Source organism: Peromyscus californicus, unplaced genomic scaffold, assembly GCF_007827085.1.
Source record: "Peromyscus californicus insignis strain IS unplaced genomic scaffold, ASM782708v3 Scaffold_4__1_contigs__length_199733344, whole genome shotgun sequence".
Lineage (NCBI taxonomy): Eukaryota > Metazoa > Chordata > Mammalia > Rodentia > Cricetidae > Peromyscus > Peromyscus californicus.
The window spans coordinates 104778883-104803251 of record NW_026294562.1 but is presented as its reverse complement, the minus strand read 5'-3'; the positions used below and the strand labels follow the sequence as shown (position 1 = coordinate 104803251).

General features: G+C 54.3%; 2 protein-coding genes across 3 annotated transcripts in view; both read right to left on the bottom strand.

Annotated features, from left to right (window-relative positions):
- The window catches only part of Myo7a (myosin VIIA), a 71798-nt gene extending 59514 nt beyond the window's left edge, over positions 1-12284 (bottom strand). The window contains exons 1-2 of the mRNA XM_052712902.1: positions 12143-12284; positions 10579-10646 (exon numbers count right to left, since the gene is read on the bottom strand). Coding sequence (XP_052568862.1) covers positions 10579-10596 — 18 coding nt within the window. The 5' untranslated portion in view covers positions 10597-10646; positions 12143-12284. The remainder of the gene's footprint in view (positions 1-10578; positions 10647-12142) is intronic.
- A 2011-nt stretch (positions 12285-14295) lies between these two features.
- Capn5 (calpain 5) overlaps positions 14296-24369 on the bottom strand; it is a 57212-nt gene continuing 47138 nt past the window's right edge. For both annotated transcript variants that reach the window (XM_052763232.1, XM_052763233.1), the window contains exons 8-13: positions 22496-22691; positions 21711-21833; positions 19167-19363; positions 18358-18473; positions 17820-17956; positions 14296-16817 (exon numbers count right to left, since the gene is read on the bottom strand). In XM_052763232.1, the coding sequence (XP_052619192.1) occupies positions 16635-16817; positions 17820-17956; positions 18358-18473; positions 19167-19363; positions 21711-21833; positions 22496-22691 (952 nt within the window). In that variant the 3' untranslated portion in view covers positions 14296-16634. The remainder of the gene's footprint in view (positions 16818-17819; positions 17957-18357; positions 18474-19166; positions 19364-21710; positions 21834-22495; positions 22692-24369) is intronic.

Here is a 24369-nt window from a genome sequence, read left to right as displayed (position 1 = left end):
GGGAGCAGTGACCAATACAGAATTTCTCTTCTGGTTGAAAACATTAGACCAGTAGTGGCTGAGCAAAGCTCTTCCCAGGATCCCCCTGGACACTAGAGAGTGCAGAAGGAAGAAACCTGAAGTGACGGAGAGTGACAAGCAGTGACAGGGGAGTGACCACTCCAACTTGGCAGCCAAGGAGCCACACAGAGGCAGAGACCACTACGCTGAGATCTGAAGGGCAAAAAGCAGCCATGCATGGAAAGAACGGTGGCATGGCCCGTGAAAAGGCCCTGGGGCAGGAGGGAACATTAAGGAGGGGGTTACAGGGAGGAGAGAAGTGGGTGGGGTCCAGGACACAAAGCTCCTCGGTGGCCTTGAGGTAAAAACATGCTTGTACTCTAATCTTACCAAAATGTGTTCCCAAGTTGTCCTGGAGGGTGGGAGAACTTAGCATCGCGACAAGCATATAATTTCACATCAAGTGTGTTTGGAAATGTAATAATAGCCTGGTAAACTGGCTCACTGAAGACCCATGGGCATGGCCCAGGGGGAACAGCGCAGGGCCTGGATTCAGGAGCCAGGGTCCTAGTCTCTGCTCACTGACCCCTGACCCTCAGTTTCCTTGCCCCTCAGTAAGGGGGAAGGCTTGGATGTATAGTTATTTCAGCTTCCTTCTCCCATCAGAAACACAATGGGGCCTGGCTTGCTCACGTGAATGGGAGTTAGCACAAGCCAGTCAGTCCCAGGCCCTGCTTGATCCCAGAAAAGAAAAATGCCCAGGCTGAGAGGTCAGGAGAGTTCGCGTTCACTGAGCATCCGTAGGGAATCTGGGGCTCCCCACTGCTTCCCAGTGCCTGCCTTTTTAACCTTCACAACTGCTCAGCACCTCACCTCCAGCCCCTGGGTCCCCTGAGCCTGTCCACACAGCTGCACAGCAGTGGCTTTTCCCTGGCCTAGGCTTCCTCAGCCCTGCTGGTTGTGTTGATTCTGTACCTGTGAGAGGTGTGTGTGCAGGCTGCCTGTCCTCTGGGGACAGAGCAGAAGCAACTAGAAGGTGCTGTCCAAAGAGGAGCAAGCCAGGCTGCCCTGAGATGAGTCATGACAGGAACAGGTACCAGGTCCACAGGGCCTTGTGAACCACACACAAGGGTTGGGTTTTCTCTTAAGTATGACATGGAACCACTCACACCCAGAAAATGGCACAGTCGTCACTTTCTTTCTTGAGACAGTGTCTCATGTAGCCCAGGCTGTCCTCAAATTTGATATATGGCCAAGGATGACCTCTCTACTGTTGGAGTGCTGAATTATGGGCGAGCCATATAATGCCTGATTTATGCAGTTGTGCTCGAACCCAGGGCTTTGTGCATTCTAGACAAGCTCTTACCCCTGAGCTTCATCCCCTCTGGCAGCTGTGTGGATAATGGCGTCATCTGCTGACCTCACAGCCCAGCACCACACTATCTTAGGCAGGGCTGGGCCAGCCTCTCACTCACGGCTCCCCAGAGCCTGACTCAGAAAAAGCTTCAGTGAGAGAGAAGCCAGGCGAGTGTGAGTGGATGTGAGCATGTGTGTGGTGTGAGTGTAAGCGAGGACATGTGACTGTGTGAGGGAATGGCAGAGTGTATATGTGGGGTGAGGGTAGAGAGAGTGAACACAGAACAGAATCTTGAACTAGTATTGTGGTTCGGAGGCAGAGTACTCATCCGGGACACACAGGCTATAGACTCTATCCCCCAACACCACAAAGGAGCAAGACAGGCAGGAAGAGGAAGGAGGGAGGGAGGGAAGGAAGGAGGGAGGGAAGGAGGGGAGGAGGGAGGGAAGGAGGGAGGGAAGGAAAGAGAGAGGGAAGGAGGGAAGGAGGGAGGGAAGGAAGGATGGAGGGAGGGAGGGAAGGAGGGAAGGAAGGAGGGAGGAAGGGAAGGAGGGGAGGAGGGAGGGAAGGAGGAAGAGAGAGAAGGAGGGAGGGGAGGAAGGAGGGAGGGAGGGAAGGAGGGGAGGAGGGAAGAAAACAGATGATTCACATCTGCTGGCCCGGGTGCCAGAGGACTGCTCTATGGAAGTCCTAGAACCTTCCAGAAAGTTAAATGCTCCTCTGAAATTAACTGTTCTATCAGTCTTCATGATACACTCACGTGAAGAGAGTTCCATAGGCCCTGTTTCCTCCAAGAGGTTAAAATGTCCCTGCTGTCACCCAGGCAGGACCTGAGAAACCCCAAGTCCAGGGCTCTTTCCCCACATTTCCCAGGTACAGCTCTAAGCAAGACAGGCTAGGGCTCCTGGCTGAGTGACTCCAGCCTTAAAGACAAGCTGGAAACCTAGACTGAAGACCGCCGAGAGCCAGGTCTCTGACTCACTGGTGTCTCCTGGCCTAGTACAGCGCCTGGCGCACAAAATATTTTTCCCACTAGAAGAACATTGAATAATCAAGTTAAGATACCTCCTGTGAGCCAGAAATAGAGGCTCAGAGCGGGAAACTGAGGCACTCAGGACACACAGAAAGCAGAAATGACTAGACTCTTCTAAATTCAGGCTGTCCCCAGGAGGGCAGTGACAACCATTTCTGCCCCAGGCCAGAACTTCAAATGTCAAGTTGGAGGTTTCAGGGGGAATTCTGAGGCCAGACCGTCTCTAAGAGCGACAGTGCTCTGGTCAGAAAAAGGCCTAAGGCAGCTGGGACACCAGGGTACTTAGGCTATAGGTGAAGAAGAAAGGGACCTTGGAGCATTCCCTCCTCAGATTGCTCATTGACAAGGCTGTAGACACAAGAGAAGGAAGCCACGATAAGACCTGGCTCCAAGTCCCAACCCACTAGGCCCGTTTCCTGTGGCCAGACTAGGCCATCATACTGCCCCAAAACATGCTAGGAAAGGTACCCCTCTAGGGACCTCACCTTGCAGCAAATATCCCATTGTGACATGCAAATGTTTCAGAGGGGGCTGTGGAACTCATGCCAAGTCTCAGCTTTTCCCTTGTCAAGTGACTGGACCAGTGTCTTCCAGGCCCAGGCCCTCACCCGCTATGCAGACCCAGCCACACCGACTTTCTATGGCTCCATCTAATATTCTCAAGCATACTCCCAATCCCCCGTTCCTTTCAGGCATTTAGCTACAGTGAACACAGAAGTCAAGTGATGTGGGTTCCAATTTCAGTCCTGCCACCGGGGCTGTGTGACTTGGCGGTAGCACTCAACCTTGCCGGACCTCGCTTTTCAGCCGTCTTGGAATAGAAGGAGACAGGGTCTCTGAAAACCAGAAGCCCACAAAAAATGCCATCTGTGCCTGCCTGTCTGCCCTACTTCTTCTAGTCTTGGGGTCAGTATCACATCAATGCCAACCCACAGGTTCTCAGCCCCCTCCTGCCTCTTCCCTCCTCTGGGACAGGTCTTAGGTCTCTGTGGAATGACAGGAGCCTGAGTTAGAACATGGACCCTCACTAGTGTTCCTAATCACCCCAAGCCATTTCTTAGATGGGAAGGTGACCAATAATATACTGCCGCCGGCATCTAGAAGTGGGAACTGTAACAAGTTACTAGTCTGCGGTGGAAGAGGGGACCCTAGGATGCTCCTCTATGTGCCTGGGAGTGCTCCCTGAGCTGGACACCAGTAAAAGCTGGGAATCTATTCTTCACTTGGTCCAGCTAGCCTGCCCCTCCCCCATGGCATCCCTGGTTTTCCAGGTGGCAAATTCTCCAGACCCTGGGAGGTGTGGCTTCAGCCAAGTTCACACCAGAGTCCCTAATCCCATGCAGCATCCTAGGGATGCAGTCTCCCGTGCACCTCCAGCTCCTGCATCCCGCTTGGCTTCTGACCGACCCGGAGATGGAGGCCCAGGCAAGCGAGCCTTCCCCTCCCGGCCCTAGGCTCACCGGCATAACCGCGAAGGTTTTGAGCGCTTGGTTCAAGCTTCGCACCAGAGCCCACTTGCCAGGCGGCGCGGCGGGAGCCTCGCCCGGGTCAGCAGGGTTGCCGGGGGACTCCATGGTGCGCAGGGTCTAGTAGTCTCACGAAGCGATGCGGGCTCCTAATTCACCTAATCCCGCGCGCCACCGGCTCGGGAACCCTAAACCCGGCCATCTGCCACGGGCCCATGGCAACCGCGGCTTAGGTGACGCCCGTGGGCCTGGTGGGGAGGGGGCACCGAGCTGCTGCGACCCCTCCCATGGAGGGACCTTGACACCCCCAGATTCCCGGGTGCTTCTCTGGGACCGTAGTCAGGAAAAGGGGCTCCAAGAGTCTCATCTTGGCTGCAGTTTTGGAGAAAATTGGTCTGTTTTCTACAGAAGAAAAAGCCAGACAACTCTAGGGAAGAAGTTTTAGGACTCTCGCTGGTTCCATGGCCGCCGCTGGGGAATGAAAGCTGGTTAGAAAGGAAGGAAGGAAGGAGGGAGGGAGGGAGGGAGGGAGGAAGGAAGGAAGGAAGGAAGGAAGGAAGGAAGGAAGGAAGGAAGGAAGGAAGGAAGGAAGGAAGGATGGATCTCCCAGGAAGACATCTTAGGGGAACTGGACCTTGAAGACCTTGTCTGATCCTCCTCCCCAGGACCCCTGGGTCAGCTATGGGTGGCCTTGGATCTCAGAGGTTCGGTGTACTGCCCAAGACCTGGAGCCACCATGATGGCTTAAGCTCACTTACAGGGCCTTTGGCAGCTCTCCTGAGTTCCCAAGCAAGATGAGGCACCAGGCTCCAGTCAGCGCTGAGCCAGGAGCCAGGGGCCACTGTTCAGGATGCTTCCCAGCTTCCTGCCACCCCCTCCCCCTCCTCTGGCTTCTGTCTGCTTCTCTGTCCTCCTCCTCTCTCTTTTCAAGTCCACCTGTCTCCATTGCAGACAAACCCCTTGTTCTGGAATCCCAGAAGCCCAGCTGCCCCCTTAGCAAACACCAGCAGGGAGCCGAGGCAGGGAGACCTGGCAGGAGAGACAGAAGCCACAGGCAGCTCAGGGCTGCCAGGCCAGGCCAGTGCCTCCTTCTACCCACACATCCCAGTCTCCGCTCCAGGGACCCAGGACTCTGCCACCCTGCTCCAGGCTGACTGCCTGCAGGCACTAACCCACTCCACCCTCAGGAACCCTGCTCTTCTCATAAGAACTCTTCTCCACCAAGCCCAGAGCCAGGGGACACCTTCCTGCCTGCCTGCCCACTGGGATCCACAGAACGCAGGGAGGAGCTGATGTGGACTCCAGCATTTTCCATCCTTCCACACAGAAGACTTTTCTGAGCACGAGCCCAGAGCAGGGAACAGAGGGCTTTGCTAACACAACATGTCCTTGCGCCCGGCTCCTAGCGGGGTACACACAGGAAAGGAAGACACAGATAAGGGGCCACGGCTGAGTCCACATCAGCTCTGTGGACTCTGGAGCCAGACAGTTTAGGTTCAATCCTACTTGGCCACATGCTTTTTCTTTGGGCAAGCTCCTTTACCTGGGGTACCTATGTTTCCTCCCCTGCCTGTTACAGGGTGGCAGCACCACAGAGGGTCTTGTGGATCCATGGGTTAAGCTGGGGTCCCCACTCTGACTGGTGCTGTGAGCAAACACCGTGTGCTTGATGGCTGTTATTGAGTGAAGGCACCATGAGAGGAGAGGCCACTAAAGACACCATCTCTCAGACATCCGTGAGGGGAAAGGGTCCCAGACAGAGGGATTGCACAGAGAACTGCAATGGACAGGAGAGGGGACACACAGGGGGTCTGGTGGCTGGAGAGAGGCCCCTGGGAAGCCCCAGCAGGCTGCTGGGAGGTTGGTTCTGCAGGTGGTGCTGGAAAAATAGGTCCTCTCCAGAGTGGCAGAGACTGAGAGGGTCAGCCAAGAGAGAGAGATGATTCCTTGTATGCTAAGAATCTTTACTATGTGTACAGCTGATTTCTCTTCAGAAACCATGGCGGGGGTAGAAGGGTGGAGGAGAGTACTCTTTAAATGTCAAAAGAAAAAAATCCAGGTGTGGTAGCTCATGCCTGTGATCCCACAGATGCACAGGCAAGGGGAGTGGAAATTTGAGGCCAGCCTACACTGCATAGTGAGTTCAAGGCCAGCTTGAGCAACATAGCATGACTCTGTGTTTTTGTTTTTTGTTTTTTGTTTTTTTTTTTTAAAAGCAAGCCAAGAGGTGGTGGGGCACATGCCTTTAATTCCAACCCTCAGGAGGCAGGGACAGGCAGATTTCTGTGGGTTCAAGGCCAGCCTGGTCTACAAAGTGAGTTCCAGGACAGCCAGAGCTGTTGCACAGAGAAACTCTCTCAAAAAGCCAAAAAAACAAAAGGGGAAGAGAGAAGCTACGACCGAGAATCCCATGCCTAGCGTCACGCCAAGGGGACACTGAGGGCTGGAGAGGTGGCTCAGTGGTTAGGAGAGGATGCTACTCTTCCTGAGGAGCTGAGTTCAATCCCTAGCACCCTCAAAGTGATTCACAAGCACCTGTATCTGCAGCTCCATGGCTTCAGCACCAGGCATGCATGTGGTACATGTACATAATGCAGGCAAAACACTCACAAACATAAAACACAATAAGTGAATCTGAAAAATTAAAAAACATTACATAGGTAATGATAATAGCCAGCACTGAACTTTGGGTATGTAATTCTCCTTTTTTCTCCAGTGTGATTAGAAATACATAAAGTAGTGATAAATCTATGTTAATATGTTTGACCCACAGTATGTAAAGATGTAAGCTGTAAAAACAGAAAAGGGGTGGAGCTATAGAGGTGCATGTCTCATACACTGTTGAAGTTAATTTGGTCTTTATTTTTTATTTATTTATTTATTTTTTTGGTTTTTCGAGACAGGGTTTCTCTGTGTAGCTTTGCGCCTTTCCTGGAACTCACTTGGTAGTCCAGGCTGGCCTCGAACTCACAGAGATCCGCCTGTCTCTGCCTCCCGAGTGCTGGGATTAAAGGCGTGAGCCACCACCGCCCGGCTAATTTGGTCTTTATATTGTTATATATTGAAGATATTAGCTGCAAGCCTAACAGGAACCATAAAGGAAAACAAATAAACCTTTAAAAGTTTCTTTAAACAAAGTTTATGTTTAAGAATTTATTTTTATTTACGTGTATGTATGTGTGTGTCTGTGTGAACATGTGCCAAGCGTATGAGTGCCCAGGTCAGACCCCTGGAGCTAGAGTTACAGGCTGTTGTGAGTTAGCTACCCGACATGGGTGCTAGGACCTGAACTCCAGTCCTCTGTGAGAGCAGCAAGCACTCTGAACTGCTCAGCCATCTCCCCAGCCCATAAAGTTTTTTTAAAAACACAAAGAAGAAGAAAAAACCTCATGAAGGGGAGATGAGAGGGAATCAAATAGTAAATTGAAAGAAAATCAATTAAACACAAAGGTGGCATAATGAAGGGGCTGGGAGAGGCCGTTACAAGACCACAGAGAACAAGCAGCTGAACGGCAGAAGGCCCTAGCGGGGGCTGGGGACGGAGCTCCACGGGCCAGTGCTGGCCTAGCGTGCACGATGGCCCAGCACTACACAAAACCAGTCATAGTGCATGCCTGCAACCACAGCCCTAGGAGGCCCAGCCAGCAGGGTTGCAAATTCCAGGTCACTCCTGGCTCCGTGAGTGAGTCAGAGGCCCACCTGGGATAAGTGAGACCAGTCCTCAGCAGTAATTACTTCAAACGTAAGTGGATTAAACGCACCAATGGAAAGGAAGAGCTTGACGGAAGGGGTAAGAACACAGCGTTCTGCCGAGGGCTGCCTGCGCGCGAGACTCGCTTTAGAGCCAAGGACTTCATGCAGACAGCATACCAGGCAAATAGTAACCAAGAGAGAGCTGGGCATCCCCATCAATATCAGGCCCAACAGATTTGAAGGCAGGAGTGGTCACAAGGGACAAAGAAGGCATTATGCTGTATTAGGTCTCAATCCAGCCACCAGCAGCCCAGAATTATCTTCAAACCTCCCTCTGTCTGCAAATCTGGGTCAAGTTCCAATGGTTTCCCCCCTGGCCTACCACAGAGCAGAGAGGAAAGTCATGTATGACTGAAGCAAAAAAAGCCTCCTCAAGGTCCTCAAAGGAACAGCACGTGCACCACAGAGGCCTGGGTTCTTGTTTCCATCCTGTCCCCGAGGGCCTGGCCACTCTGGGGACGTCTTCCAGAGACGTTGGTTAGGAGGGACTCTCGCTATAGCTGCACGCTTTCCTGATACTGACTACACCGACTCCCAGGCTTCCTCCTATCCTCCTGTCCCCCTGGGATCTGGCTGTCACACTTTTGCTTCCTTTGACACTCAGTGGGCTGGAAACCGCTCCAGGGAGGCAGGGAATGGTGTGCATCCTGGTGCTCAGCCTGGCAAGGAGGTAGGCCTCAGTGGGGCTCTGTGTGTGTGTGTGTGTGTGTGTGTGTGTGTGTGTGTGTGTTGGGGTGGGGGGAGGCAGATGAGAACTGGCTGGGAGAGGGGGCCTCAGACACTCTATGACTCCCTAGGGACCCTCTCTAACTCATAAGGCCATGAAGACAAGGGGGTACGCCCAGACTGGCCACAGGCTTTCCAGGGGCAGTCTGACTCCCCTCCCCCAGGCCCAGTACCTGTTCTTCGTCTTACCCTGTGCCTCTCCCCAGGCCTCCTCTTCTTGACAATCGTCTCCCATCAGGGTCATTCCCTATCATGTCCAGGCCTGCCCAGCTTATGTTTCAATGACCCTGTTCGAGCCTCAACTTTGCCATCTGTGAAATGAGTTCAGAGTTCTCCATCTCATAGCTTCACTGATCACTTAGGATAGTGGCCACAGGGACCACTCCTGGACAGTGGGAGCCCTTCATAAAGCAAAAGTAGTGGGGTTTTAGTAATTAGTCCACTGTCCCGCAAGTGGCCTTTGGGCCTGTCACCTTGTCAAGCCTTAGGAAGGCTAGGTGTGAAGGGAGGAAGGAAGGACACCTGAGTTGACTCTGTGGTTCAGGAAGGCTGAGGCGTAGAGGGAAAGAGAAAGGGCAGATGAATGATCTGCCATTATTTGTTCCACATGGGGACAACCTATGCATGGACAAAGAACCCTCGGATCCTTTGAGGTCTCCTGAGACTTCCTCATCCAAATAAAGTAAGAGAACAAAACGTGGAGACACAATGAAACACCATTATCAGTAGGTGTTTGGCGGCTGACCACCGTGGGAGTCTATGTCAAGCCCTGGCTGGGCATTGTATCGGCATGACATTATACTCTCAAACCTCCTGTAGGCAGGAGCTACCATCAGCCCTTTGTCACAGAAGTACAAAGTGACAGCAGCAATTAGCCTACAGCATCATAGCTGGAGAGCCACAGAGCCAGGAATCCAACTCAGCCCTTGCATCCAAACGGTGCACTCTTAGCTGCCCGTCACTCAGCACTGAACCCTACCTCACAGCGGGCTGGTGCCTGGCTGGGAACCTGAGGAGAAGGGGAGGCTGCCCCGGTTTCTAGGGCTCTACAGAGACCCAGGAAGTCAGAAGACACACGGACTCCAGGGTGACAGAGAGGAAACTCCCAAGGGATATGGAGGCTGGAGGCCTGAGAGGATGTAACCAGACAGGACAGGGAAGGCAAGGTCAGGGAAGGAGGTAGAGGGTGAGGCAGGCAGGAGCGGGCAGGTGAGGGAACAGAATCGGCAGCTCAGAGCTTACAGCCAAGGTCCTGGAACAGAAGGGACCTGCATGCTCAGCCCAAGGTCCTCACAGCATCATTGAGGTCCAGGATGGAGCCTTCAGAGCTGGGCAGCACCCAGAGCTGGTGCGTTTTGGGGGTTGAAAGAAGTCAAAGAAAGGTATGTCCCATTTAAAAGTGGGTAGAGCTGCCATTCACCCAAGGATCTGCTCCCAACAGGGCCCCTGCAAGATGAGGTAGCCAGAGGCAAACAGCATGGGGGGCGGGGGTCAGGTCAGACAGAGGCCTGCTTCAGAGGCCCCTGGGGGAACACTCCTGAGGGCCATGGGGGCTCCAGACCCTCCTTCGGGGGGTCTGTGTGAATCCCCACCCTCCAGCCCTCTTTAGCCTGGCTTTGGCGTTCTCTGCTGGGTCTTTGAACAAGCTCTCGGCCCCTGAAGATTTTCCTGGTTGACACCAATAGTTTGCCTTTAATGCAGTGGCCCCATGAGCTTTGGGGCTTCCAGCCAAGCTGCTCCATTGACCTCATAGCCTGGGACAACAGGAAACTGGTGGCTGAGCACCCCCCCCTCCCCTTAGCCCCCAGCTTCATAGGCCTGAGGTTCTATGCCAGGCCCACCTGGCCAACTGCCTACATTCCAGGCTCCCACTTAGGAGACGGAGAAGCTCGTTAGAGTCTCAGGCTGGTCACGGGGAAGGGCTGAGGGTCAAGAGACCAGAGTGGCCCTGGGGAGGAGTAGGGGGACTAGAAGGCTCAGCTGATGGACAGCACTCTTCCCTAGGGAGCTCCAGCTGGGGGCCCTGTCCCTCTGACTCACTTCTGCCCAAGGTCCTAAGCAAACTTGCTAACTGCCTCCCCAAAGACTTTCACAGCAGGGTTCTCAAGACTAGGTAGGAGTTTTCTGAGAGGAAGAACTGGGGACAGTTTCCACAGCTCAGAGAGAAGAGAGCATGGAGGGTGGAGAGGAGCTACCCAGCATGACCCTGCCTAGTTCTGAAAGAAAAGATGAGGCACACTCACCTGCTGAAGAATAACCATGGTCCTACGTCAGACAGACAGAGCACCTGCCGGAGTGACCAGATACAGCTCTGTGGGAAGAGACCACACCAAGCCCTGAGCCCCGGCGGGCAGCTCGGAGCCAGCAAGGCCACCCAGGCTCCTCCCCAGCCCCGCGCCCCTCCTCCCTGTGGTCAGAGGGACCACGGCCCAGTCTCTCAGGTGCTGTTATCACCTCCACTGCCCAGAGCTGCTAAGGCCTCTGCCGTTCTCTCAGGCTTTGTCGTCCAGACTCCCCAAGGGCTTCTAGAAAGCAGCGGATTTAGCCCCACACCAGACATACAGGCAGAGCTCAGAGGATTGCCACTTGCCCGAGGTCACACAGCAGGGCAGGGAAGATTCAGGACTAAGCCGTGGGCTCTGGCATCCCAGTTCAGGGCTGCTCCGGGAGTTACGGGTCATGTGGTAGAGTGGTTTATCACTTGTCCACGACCTTCCTCTCCTACCTCAGCCAGCACAGCATAGGCCCAGACACTGGCTCAAGGAGGATTTGCTGCCCTGGGCATGGTCACCGGAAGCAGCCCTAACCCATAGGCCCCGGTGTGAGGCCCCTCTGCCCTGCCTGGCCTGTCCCCTAGAGTGAACATTAAGTTTTCACAAGGACCCATTCAGAGGCACTGGGACATCTGATCCTTTGCCCACGACACTACCTGACACCTGAGCCTTGACCCCCAGGCCCTGGGTCTCTATGGGCACGTGGTCCTTCCAGAGGCCTACACCAGCCTGGGTACCTGGCAAGGAAATAATTGCATGGGCAGTGGGCAGCAGGCGGGAGAGCTGCCATCTGAAGAGGCCGCCTGGCTCCTGCCCCGTCCATGCTAACATTCCAAGACAGACTTGAAAGGTGCTGCAGGACAGAGTCGAAGGCCCATGCATCCGGGGAAACCACGGGGCTCTTTCACCCAGTGCCCGAGGCTCAGGACATTCTGTTTCCAAAACTGAGAACTAGACCATGTGTGAGTTTTTCAGATTCGGAGCATAGAATCATTTCTTTTTCTAGGACTATGTCTGACTTTACCTTGTCTCCTCAGCAACCCTGGCTGGTGGCCTTCATAGTCCCAGGTCACAGATGGGAAGTGTAAGGCATCAAGGCACACACAGAGAGAATAACTAACTTGTGCAAGGAAAGAAAGATTGTCCGAGAAAGACAATCAAAAGAGAGAGAAGACTAGGAGAGAAGAGCACCTGTGTCTCCTCTCCCCTTCCCTTCCCCTCCCCTCCCCCCTCCCCTCCCCTCCCCTCCCCTCCCCTCTCATGGGGATGCCCCTGGATGTCCCCGACCCAGTCCCAGCCCAGGCACAACTCCACAGGCCCTTCCTTTCCTCTTCAGCTGTTCCCTCCCCCAGGGTACAAGCCTCCATGTGCCCTGCTCAGGACATTTTCGTCCCATGGCTGTGGTGGCAAGGCCCCTGTAGGTTGAGGGAAGTCCAGTCGCAGGGACCTGAGGCTGTGGGGCAGGGGCTCCAGAAGAGACCCCAGCCTATGACTCCTCCCTGTCCCAAAGACTCAGGGCAGCAGGCATCCTTACCTGGGTCTTATCCGCACCCTTTGAGTCACCACCTCCCAGCCTGGGGTCAGGGGCCACAGGGCAGGAGGACTCTGGAAGCTGGGGCTGGAGCCTGCAAACGCTCTGCCCCAGCCTGAGTCTGGCTCCGAGGTTGCTCTGGGGTCCCCTGGGCTTTTCTGTTTCTTGCCGTCTCCCTGGGTCACTCTCTCTGTTCAGGGCAGCTGTCCAGCCGGCACCGCCACCCTCCCTCCCACTCCAGAGCCTTCTCCCGGGAGGCGGAGCCCGAGGGGGCCTCCGAGGTCTGGATGTGGTGACATCAGCACGAGGGGCGGGCTGTGCTGGGGCTGGGACTAAGGTCCAGAGGCCGCCCAAGGCGCCTTGGGAAGCACTGGCCACCCAGCAGGGATGCAAGGTGTGGAGGCCCCAGGAGGCCCTGCTGGCTGGTCCGGGGGGGGGGGCCCCCTCTGGGCCTCAGGAGCCTCTTGTTATGTCTGTCACTAGCTGCTGTCTCTGCCTGGCTGGGACGCCTGATCTGGTCCCACCTTGGTCATGATTTTGCTGGGCCTCAGTTCCCAGTGGCGTCCTCACAGCTCCTCTCCTCCATAGCATTACAAGAGACCCTCTAGATGGGCAGGCAACTCCTGGGTCCTTAGGGGACACAACACCCAAAACAGGACTCCCCAAGATGTGACCCCGTGAGGCTCTTCCACCCACCTCCACAGCTTGTTCTGGGGGGTCTTGGGTGTGTTTGCCAAGGCACCCCATCGGGAGCAACATCATACAGGACAGAGATGCATCCAATGTGAAACAAAATGTGTGATTTAAAAGGATATGAAATACTCATAATAGGTGAGGAAGGTGGGCTGGAGGACCCCCTCCTGAGACCTGGCCCTTTCACCTGCCCACTCTTGGCCAGCAGAGAAGCTGCCTACGGGCTGGGGGAAGTCTGCGGCCGTAGGAGGTTGGGGCAGGGACGCTCAATGGCCCAACAGCGCCACCTGCTGGGCACAGCCGACTGCTACAAGACCAAGGTCGAGGGAGCAACTAAAGAAATCAGCATCTGCAGGTCAGCTTCCTCAGACCCCAGGGTGCCACAGGGCAAGGTAGCACAGAGACCAAGCCTGAATGGCACCCAGTGCGGGCCTCACCCATGCAGCTGATACTTATGGGTGGGGCAAGTAGCGGGGGCCTACACAGAGTCGGAGAGACACAGGTTGGAGCACCCAGAGCTTCATTGGGGGAAGAGGTGCATGGTGGGAAGGCAGCAGTCTTGGAACCATAACTGCTGTACTTTCTCAACACCCAATCCAAGAAACCTAGGAATCCATTTTAGTCTGTTCTGTTTCCCAAAATCCAAACACCTGAGGTCCGGTGGTCTGTCAAGGATGCTCATCTTGGCTGTTTGGAGGCAGGAAACTAGTCCCAGCAGAGTGGTCACTCTCAGAGCCATCCTGCCTCTGGAGAAAGCATTCAACCCTTCCTCGCCACCTCACACTCCACCCTACCTCTCCAGGCTCTGCCTGCTTTCTGCACCATCTAGAAGGGGCATGGATTTCCAGCACCTGAGCCGTCCTAGGGTACCACATCCGAACCACTGCAGAACCGGTCTTAGTTCATACCACCCTCGCCCACCTCTCACCTCTTCAAATCCCAGCTATCATCGCATTCCATCCATTTCGCTTTCAACAGTCCTAATTCACCCTCTGCCCATGAAGTCCTGTCTCTAGCGACCTGACCTCCCCAGCATCTCTGCTCTGCTCTGGCCACTGGTCTGTGGCCTGCGCTGTCTCCTCTCTCCTGGAACAGGACAAGGGCCTGGACCTGAAGGCTGACACTTGGTCCCTAGGGGCTTCCGCGCTACACTATCAAGAACACTGCAGTGTCATGATCAGCGGATCGGTGTGTCTTCCCGGTTGCTGGAAGGCTTTTCCGGAGCAGGGACTGTGCTTCCCGGGGCCTGGGATGGGCAGGGCTCAGCAAAGCCAGTCCCACACCAATTTGCAGTAGGGAACTTGAAAGATTCCAGAGTTCACCAGGCAACCAGCAAAGCCAGCCTCATCTGGGACTTCCAAGTCCTTCCTTGTTCATCCCTCTGACCCAAGGTCAGTTACTCATTGTCCCTTCCTCCCTTACCCTCCCCCGGGGGAGGGACAGATGAAACAGACACAGAGAGATCTTTCTAGAGTGGCAGTTAATATTTATTCTGAGAAGATAACATGCCCTTGACCCCAGGGCATGGTGACCTGGAGAAGTGAAGGCCAGGTCCTGGTGGTCCATGTAGTGTGGGCTACAGGGCTGATCGCCTGCAACGGGCACACTATGAGGCCTCCCGGGTGCAAAGGGTGAACGAAGCCACTGCTCTCCCTGCTCCACACTGTCCTCACCTGTCCAGTCCTCAAGGCTTCCCAGGGACCAGAGGTCCCTGCACAGCCAGGAGCCAGCCTGGCTTCGCTTGAGAAGGAGGAAGCAAGAGCAGGGCTGCTGGCCCAGTTATGCTGGCGGTGGGAGGCAGTGGCTAATCCGGAGAAGCTTATACAAGTTGGCTACTTGGTCCTGGTTTGCCCCGCGCCTCAGGGGGGATATGGCTGAGCTAAGACGCGCATGTCAGGCCCTGAGACCCAAGATGGCCTAGCCGGTGCTTTCTCCTCCATTCCTGGCTGCAGTCTTTGTTTGCAACAGCCATTGGGAAGTGATTATGCGAACGTGTGGAGTATATGATATAGAGACACGGAGAGGAAGTGGTGTGACCTTGCTCTTATTCTTGTAAGAGTCCCCACAAATAGGAGCCACCAGCCTCACGCTGCAGAGGGAGGAACTGAGGCACAGGAGGTTTAAGTGACTTGCTCCTGGTGGCATGCACAATCCCAGGCCCAGGCCCAGGTCTTTGAAGGGAAGCCCTAACCGTGCAGGAGGAATCCTTTATCTGTATTTCAGTGCCTAGCCCTCCCCTTGGCCCAGGCCCCAGGCTAGGAGCAGAGCTATCACGGAGCAAGATGGCAGTCAGAATCCAGCACCTCCAGTCAGGAAGGGGACCACATAGTAGGGACTGGAGACAGAAAGTCACACTCCCAGAAGGAATTGCTGTTGTTTACCTAACTGTACTTTATCTACTAAGCCTGGTCTACAACGAGGGTACAGAAGGGACCCTGTGAGTCACAGAACCAGGACTGAACAAGAGTCCCTCTGGAATGCAGTCTGCAACCAGCCTGAGGATGCCCAGGAACGAACATGCTCATCTCTACCTTCCTCTGAGACTCCTCTGAGAAGGTCCCACTTCACCCATGTCCTTTCATGCTCAATGTCAAAATAAAAGCAGAGGACCCACAAAATGAGCTTAAAAAGAACAACAGGTTGGGACAGACTTCCCTTTACACTGAGATTTTTAAAAAATGCTAAGACTATCAAATGTTGAGGATTGAAAGGAACATTAGTGGTCTGGAGAGCAAGAGCATGGTGGCCTCGTTGGCTGTCTGGGGGATGCTGATGGAGAGGCCTCTGGTCAGGAGAGGCAAGTCCCTGCCTGTGACAGCCAACAGATGACATAACCCTGAAGGCCTGGCACCACCCACCCTGGAGTCCTTTCTTCCAAGAAAACCCCAGTGTCTTTCAACAAAGGGAGCATGTCCCCTGGGGACCATAGCCCTATATCGACCTGCCTGGGCCAGGCCACTCCTCTAACATCATAAGTGGAAACTGGAAATAAGACTTTCTCACGGGTGTGGCCACAGCTCTTCAGGAGATGGGAATGAAGTTAGGTTATCTGCCTCTGAGAAGACCTGAGGCTAGGGAGGCCTAGGGCGGCTCTTTGGGGCAACTGGGCAAACCCATGTTGAGTAACTCAGTGCACGGGAGGAGGGCATTAGACAATGAGCACATGTCTCCTCTGTTCCTCCCAGCCGATGCCCACCAAGGGTTCTTTCAAGATGGCTCAAAAAACAAGGTATAGTGGGACTGGAGATGTAGCTCAGTTGATAGAAGGCTTGCTAGCATACACAAAGCCCTAGGTTCGATACCCAGCACCATATAAACTGGTGTAGTGGCACACGCCTATAATCTCAACACTGGGAAAGTGGAGGCAGGAAGAGAAGAAGTTTAAGGTCACCGTAGCTACAGAGCAAAGACCTGGGAGGGGAGCTAGGAAACAGGGGGAGGAAGGGGCTCGGGACATGGCAGTTTGTGTGTAAACAAGTGACATCTTGGCACTCCTCGGCAGACAGTAGGGCCCGGGGACATGTTTTCAACAGGTAGCCCCTTAGCAGCAGTGCCCGCTGGGTAGAGCTACTTCAAATCTTAGGCAAGAAAACTCCCCCAGAAGAAGGGAAATCTTCGGGGCCCTCCAAACACCGAGGCTCCGCTCCGAGAGGGGCAGGGCTCTCCTCAGGTCACACAGTGGGTCAGTGGGAGAGTGGGGTAGGGGCCCCAGGGTCTGGTTCCCAGGCTGGTCCCAGGCCAGGTGGGGACATGCAGGCGGTGGTGAGAACTGGTGGGGCCAGGCGGGGCGGGCGGGCCGGTGTCACACAGCTGTGAGAGAGGCGCTGCTGAGGACATGCACGGCCACCGTGCCCGGTAAGTCACTGGGCTGTCGCCTGCTGCGGTCCTGGAGGTGGAGCGTGTGGAGGGCCTGCAGGTCGTCCGGGTCGGTCTTCAGGCACACCTGGCCCAGGAATTCATCCTTCAGGACTCGGTGATTCCAAATCTGAGAGGAGACAGTGGGGGTGTGTCCAAGACCAGGAATATAGCCTCTGGCAGGTGGGGAGTGAGGGCAGGGCCTGGGAGCCTCTTCCCTCAATACCAGCCCAGCCAGGAGAAAGCCCGCGTCCTGGGGGATGCCCTCTTCCAGACCCTCGGGCTCCTGTCAAAGCTCCCTACCACGTAGAAATGCCAATCTCTCACTACTAGCTCTGGTAAACTTGAACTGGGGGGTAAATTTGGACTTGACCTAGCTCTGCCCCCAGCCCCTTTTTCTTTTGTTTCTGAGACAGGTTTCCCTGTGTAGTCCTGGCTAGCCTGGAACTACAGGCTATGCAGGTATGCAGATCAGGCTGGCTTTGAACTCACAGAGTTCTGTGGGCCTCTGTCTCCTAAGTGCTGAGATTAAAGATGTGGACCACTTCACTCAACAGCTCATTTTTAATATTCAGGTTGAATCACCTGCCCCTACGGGTCCTTCTAGCCTCAGTAACTACAAGTCTGTGATTTGATCCAGTGGGACCCAGTGTTAAGAATGCTTGGAAAATCTAGTAGATCCCCTGGGGTGCCAGACGTTTGTTTACAGATGGTTTCTCACCCAGAGAGAGGCTGCTCTGGGCCTGGGGACAGAGGGCTTCCTGGTAATGAGCTTAGCCACGTTGACCTGAGAGAAAGGAGCTGTGCCCAAGGACACTGGCATTCCAATTCCCTCCTCAGAACTCTTAGGAAACAGCCACATGCCACATGTGATCTGTGTCACTTTCCCAAGTGGATCCACCGGTGGGAGCTCTGAGGAATAGTGACCAAGGCTTGAACCACTGACTCCAGCTGGGAGACCAACCTTGCTGCCTCTCAGACCCAGACTGAATGGGGGGCAGGGGCGGGGTGGGGACGGGCAAGACAACAGAATCGAGCACCACCTTGTCAAAAGGCTCTTGTGCCCTGGGCCCCATCCCTGGGAGTTGGGGGTCACGGGAGGGGACAGGACGGGCTTGTGAGAGGGCCTCACCTGCACGGTGATGGGTTGAGCCAGTTTCTTGCGATAGAAGACGCCTTTCACATTGTACTCCGGTGTCGAGGTCCCTCTCTGCACAGCTGAGCGAACCTTTTCACCCTCACACTTGATGATCACATAGGAGTTTGCCCCTGGAGAGAGGATGGGGAGCGGGGGGTGAGGACGGGCTGGTGCAGAGACCAATGGGACAGGTGTCCAGGAGGGGACATGCCAACCTGGTCTTAGTCACAAAGGGGAAGGGAGACAGGAGCCTGGTCCACCTTCCAGACAGGAGTCCTCTACCTTCTAGGGCAAGCAGAGGAAGGAATGCAGGGAGCCTCTGGCCTGCTCCCCAGGAAGCCTTCCTGAACCCCCAGTGGCTATCTGATGTCCCCACCACATGGGGACGCAGGAGGTGAACCTTTCTAGAAGCTCACATCACACCCTGGATGGCTGGACCTGCAGAGTGAGTCCTGTAGGTGCTGGGGGTCTCAGGAGGCTGGGGTCTGTGTTGAAGGAGACAGGGCCTGAGGTAATCTCCAGGTGGGCTCACCTGTTGATGAGTCCTTGAGGCCAGCAGCCCCCAGGACATGGACCTGGGTCACTTGCTGGGGGTAGCCACACAGGGAGCTCCAACAGGTGCGAGGGGGTTCATCCAGGCACAGCTCCCTGATATAGGGCAGGGTGGGGGACAGACAAATGGCAGAAAGATATGAAGACAGGTTCAAAGTAAGGAGCAGTATTTACTGCAGATGTCCATTAATTCTAAGCCAAACCTCCCAGCAGACCCAACCATCCACCGCATGGGCTTCCAGCCTCTCTGTCCCTCCCCTAGGGTCCCATCCTCCTCGAGGGACCACAGTGCACTTAGCACTACCTGCATGCCACAGCCTCTGCTGGGCATTTAGAAATATTATTTCTCATCCTCAAAATGGTTTTAGCAGCCCATTGACCCCCGAAGCCAGTCTCCATGGGACAAGTGAGAGAGTGACAAGACCCACCCTAAAATCCAGGTGGGTGGGTGGCTCAGCCCATATTGCCACAGACAGCATGGTGTCGGACCCCTTTTCTAGAGCTGGTCCCTGTTTTCGTCTATAAAATGGAGTGGTTAGGCCTCCCATTCGGGGTGTGGGGAGATAAATAAAATACGTGAAAGCTGCTTTAAAAAAAACGGAGTCACTGTTCCTAGTCAGGACCAAGAGAAGCTGGGCAGGCACGCAGGGAAGGAGAGAGGCAAGGGGTGCCCATCTCTGGGGACGCTGGTGCCTGGACACCACGTCTTGAGCAGACAGCCAGGCTAGGCTGCAGGCTCTACCAGGCCCAGCATGGACTATAGTGTCACCAGCCCCAGCCTCTGCGCACCGGCAGTTGGAAGGTACATCTGTGAAGACTCGGAGCAGGAACTCGCCAGTGTGGCCCGGCTCGAAGGTGGTGGGGATGATGACATAGCGGCCCTCGGGCTGCTCTGTCCGCAAGAAAACGCTCCGTGAGTTGATGTAGATGGAGCTGGCGGCCTTATGCTGCAGGCTGTGCATACGGTACTGGCGGTTCTCTTCCACCTGTGTGGAGACAGGAGGGGATGGGCCACATGCAGCCCAGAGTCTGTCCCATCTCCCGCTGGCCACCATGGAATGGTCAGGAGGATACATGGGTAGGAAATGTTCAGAACTAGCAAATGCATAAAGACAAAATTAGGTCAGTGTTGGGCTAGGGCAGAGGAGGGTGCAGGAGCACGGAGGTCCCTGTGCTCAGATGAGCACAAGGGAAACCAGGAATGCCAAACACACAGGGCTGTCTCTTCAAAGGGAGAGATGGATAGCCTGTTTTCTACCCAGAAGTCTGGGAGTGGAAAATAGCCTGGTGACCTCTGCACCATCTGCATGACTGAGACCACACTAGGTCCTCCTGCAGACCCTTAAGATGTCATATGTAGCCAATCTATAGAACTTGTCTTTATGGACGCTATCACATGTAGTCATGTCTTAAGCTTTATTATGCACAAGAGACTGAGTTAATTATCACCAGGAAACTTTTTTCCAAATTGTGCTGTGCTTAAATATGCCTAAAATAAACCACCCGGTGTCAGACTCTCGAAGTTTGAACCAGCACCAGTTACTGAGCCACGTTGAGCTGGAATTCCTTCTTGCTTCACATGGATCGACACTCTGCTGGCCATGGTGTCTGCAGAGACCCCCCACGGAAGGGTCTAGTGGATTGGGTGGCCATAACCTACTGGAGTGGACCTTCTCTTCACAGCGATGACCATCTAGTGATGATGTCACTAGGTTACATGCTCAGTTCAGTGGCCTATGACTTTTACCTCGAGAAAAATTATTTAAAAGTGGGAGTTAGCCGGGCGGTGGTGGCGCACGCCTTTAATCCCAGCACTCAGGAGGCAGAGGCAGGCGGATCTTTGTGAGTTCGAGGCCAGCCTGGTCTACAGAGCGAGATCCAGGAACAGCGCAAAGCTACACAGAGAAACCCTGTCTCGAAAAACAAAAACAAAAAACAAAACAAATAAAAGTGGGAGTGGGTAAGAAACCCCCTGGTAATCCCAATGACCCTACAAGTTTTTTATTTATTTTTTTATTTTTTGTATGTGTGTGTATATGACGGGAGGCATGCATGCCACAATACACATGTGTTAGTCAGAGGACAACTGTGGAGCTAATTCTACCCTTCCACCTTTACACGTGTCCAGGGACCTAGCTCACGTTATCAGGCTTCAGTGTCAAGTGCCTTTACCTGAGGAGCATCTTGGTGGCCCTTCTCTTGTTTTGCTTTGTTACGTTTTTGAGACAAAGTCTCTTATAGCCCAGGCTTGAACTCACCTTGTAATTGAGATTGTCCTGGGGCTCCTGTTCTCCTGCCTCGGCTTCCTAAGTGCTGGGATTACAGGCGTGTGCCGCCACACCCAGCCTGACCCTGGAGTTTCGCCACAGAGGCATCAAGCACAGTAGTCCCTGACACCCATCCCCCCCCCCATCATGCTTAGCCACAGTTCCATTTCCCATGATTTCAGTTACCTACAGTCAACCATGCTCTGAAAATAGCAAAAGGAAAATCCGAAAATAATTTCTATATTCTCAATTTCAGATATGCTGAAATCCTGCACCATTTTATTTTCCTCAGTCCAGAACATGAGTAACCTTGTTTGGCCAGCACTGTACTATGTACTGGACCCACGCATTAACTGCTCAGGAGCTGTCTTTGCTATGGCTACAGTGTGGTGCTACCCACGGTTTGGGACACCCACTGGGAGTCTCTGAACTTACCTTCATGGTTTGGGAGGCCTACGTACCGTGACATGCCTAACTCCCAGCCCAAACCCATGAAATGACGCCAGCAGCTGCCAGGACATTCTAGACAACTCTTGAAAAAGCACTGTGTGCTACAATCCAGTCAGTGCAAGCTATACCACGGCACAAAGTGTCACTGCACGTCCACACACTATGACCAAGCCAGCACAAGGGAGTGAGCAAACCATCCTGTCATAACAATCAAATGCTGGGGACCAAGCATGCACCTCACATCCATGTGTGTTCAGTACGTTCTCAAGATCTGACATGCATGTGGGGACCTGTCATGTCACTGTCTCCCCACACTAAGCATCACATGTGGAGGACCACAATCCAAGAGGAGTGGCCAGAGGTGAGTCTACCTGTCTCTGCACAAGGTCGCCTACTTGGCAGCCCAAGAGGTTGCGAAGCTTCCAACACAAGCCCAAAGCTTCCAACACAAGCCCAAAGCTTCCAACACAAGCCCAAAGCTTCCCATACAACAGGCTGCGGGGGATGAGAGGCCCAACTCTGGGGGAGGGGCAGCGGGGCCATCAGGCACCCAGGACCTCCCAGAGCCAACAGCTAGTATCCCTCGCCACAAGTGACGTTGGCCTGCAGGTCTCACCTTATAGATGTCGAAGCCGATGGCCAGGTTCTCGCCCTTGCCTTCTCTGCGCGTTGAACGCTTGGGCCGCTGCTGAATGCAGATCAGTACTTCATCTTCTGGCTTCTTGACTTCAAAGATGTACTGCAGGTGTGGCCATGAAAAGAGACCCATGGTGAGACCTGGGGCAGCCTCCTGTGCTCCCAAGAGCCTGGACTCTGGGGCTAAGCCTCAGCCATGTCAGTAGCATGAGCTTGGGCCACCCTTATCAGCGCTCCGAGTCAGTCCCTCATCTGGGAGGTGAGCCTATTAACTCAGAGTGGCCACCTTGCCTGAAGACGGGGAGAGCTCAATGAGAAGGTAAACGCTCACCTCAGAGCCTAGCACACAGTAGGCGCTCAATAAGGACACATTGGGGTCTAAGGACTAAGCACATGGGCTCGGACTGAGGAAGCTGCTGGGGACAATTCCCATGGGGGGCACAGCCTGGCCACATTCCTGGGAATAGCCAAACTGTGCGACTGTGAAAGCAAGGGATCTGACCATTCCTAACCGTCCCTGAGACTCCGGACAAACACATGTAAGTCCCTGAGAGAGAGTGTCCTCACTGTGACCAGGTGCAGTGCAGACAGTGGGTATCATGTTCCCAGACAGTGTCCACCAGGCCCTCACTGCACAGGTAGTCTTATGAGGCTCAAAGACAGTCAGGGACCCTCCTGAGTGATGCAAGGGCCCCTGGCAGGGCTGTGATGAGGTCTCACAGCTGCTGCAGGGTGGGGCGGGGCGGGGTCCTCGCCATTGCCCACCTGTGGGTTCTGGAAGAAAGTGTCCTTGTGGTTGATGCAGCCTCCACTGCGGTTCTGCTGCGGGTCCTCATGTCTCGTCCAGGCGCCACGCAGCCGCGCCTCCTCCCATGTCTTATGGATGCTCAGGTAGGACGTGTTAATCAGGCGGCACTTAATGATGTCCGTAAAGTACCGGCACACGTCCTCGAAGGTCATCCTGTGTGTAGGAAGGCACTGAGCTGGGCGAACACCATAACGCCCTTAACCACAGCTCTATAGAAGCAAGCTGGACACATTACCACCAAGACCCCAAATCTCTCTTGGGCCTCCATTTCCTCTTCTGTAAAATGGGGGTAAACCCGAAAAACCAAAAAAAAAAAAAAAAAAAAAAAAAAAAAAAAAAAAAAAAAAACCCTACGCCGGGCGGTGGTGGCACACGCCTTTAATCCCAGCACTCGGGAGGCAGAGGCAGGTGGATCTCTGTGAGTTCGAGGCCAGCCTGGGTTACCAAGTGAGTTCCAGGAAAAGTGCAAAGCTACACAGAGAAACCCTGTCTCGAAAAACCAAAAAAAAAAAAAAAAATGGGGGTGAACCTACCAACAGTTGCCTGTCTCACAGGGCTGGCAGGGGATTAAGCAATATGGGAGCGTGCAGCATTGTTTCGAACACAGAAAGCCGCTGGCATGTCGGCTGTGACAGCTGCTCACCGTGTTAATAATGAGAGCGTGCCTCTAACACTGTATTGCAGTTTTGACAGTTTATTGTTGGGAGGAGGATACAGCATGCATCTGGAGGTCAGAGGACAGCCTATGGGAGTTGGTTCTCTCCTTCCACCGTGTGGGTCCCAGGGATTGAAATAAGGTTGACAGGATCAAAAGTGCCTTCTCATCAGCCCCGCTGTGTACATCATGTATAGTCTGTTTCTACCCGTTATCTTCCATGGCTGCGGTAAGCCCTGAATCAACCGGCGGTAGACAACTACCCCCTACCCCCATCCCCACCATGGTAAGCATGAGACAGTGACCAGGCAGTAGCCAGGCACACCTCAAGGAGCATGGGCAGGGCCAGGGGAAGTATATGGTATGAATATGCATGAGAAGGCCTTTAAAAGCAGTCATTTCCATGGGGGAGCACAATGTGACTGTTTTAACTCAACTGACTCCTAAGTCAGACGGTCCACAGCAGTGCAGACTGGAGGGCCTGGCTAGCCTACCCCACACCCACAGAAGGGGGCTTGATTAGGATACTAGTATAGCTGTCATCTGATCCTGGTTGGTCTGGGGTCTGCACGGTATCTACCTCACACCGGGTACCTTGTACCTTCCCTCCCATAGGCGGCTGAGTCTCCTATCAAGGGTGCTGTGAAGAACAGACTGCACCAGGACAGGGTCCAGGCAGAATCCACTGGTGGAGTGGATTCGAGGGATGCACATAGGGGGATGTGTACAAAGGAAGGAATGGATACAGGGGAATGAACAGGTACGGGGGATGGAGGAGGGGATGGATACAGGAGAATGAACAGGTATGGGGGATGGAGGAGGGGATGGATACAGGGGAATGAACAGGTACGGGGGATGGAGGAGGGGATGGATACAGGGGAATGAACAGGTGTGGGGGATGGAGGAGGGATGGATACAGGGGAATGAACAGGTATGGGGGATGGAGGGGGGATGGATACAGAGGAATGAACAGGTATGGGGGATGGAGGGGGGATGGATACAGAGGAATGAACAGGTATGGGGGATGGAGGAGGGATGGATACAGGGGAATGAACAGGTACGGGGGATGGAGGAGGGGATGGATACAGGGGAATGAACAGGTGTGGGGGATGGAGGAGGGGATGGATACAGGGGAATGAACAGGTACGGGGGATGGAGGAGGGGATGGATACAGCG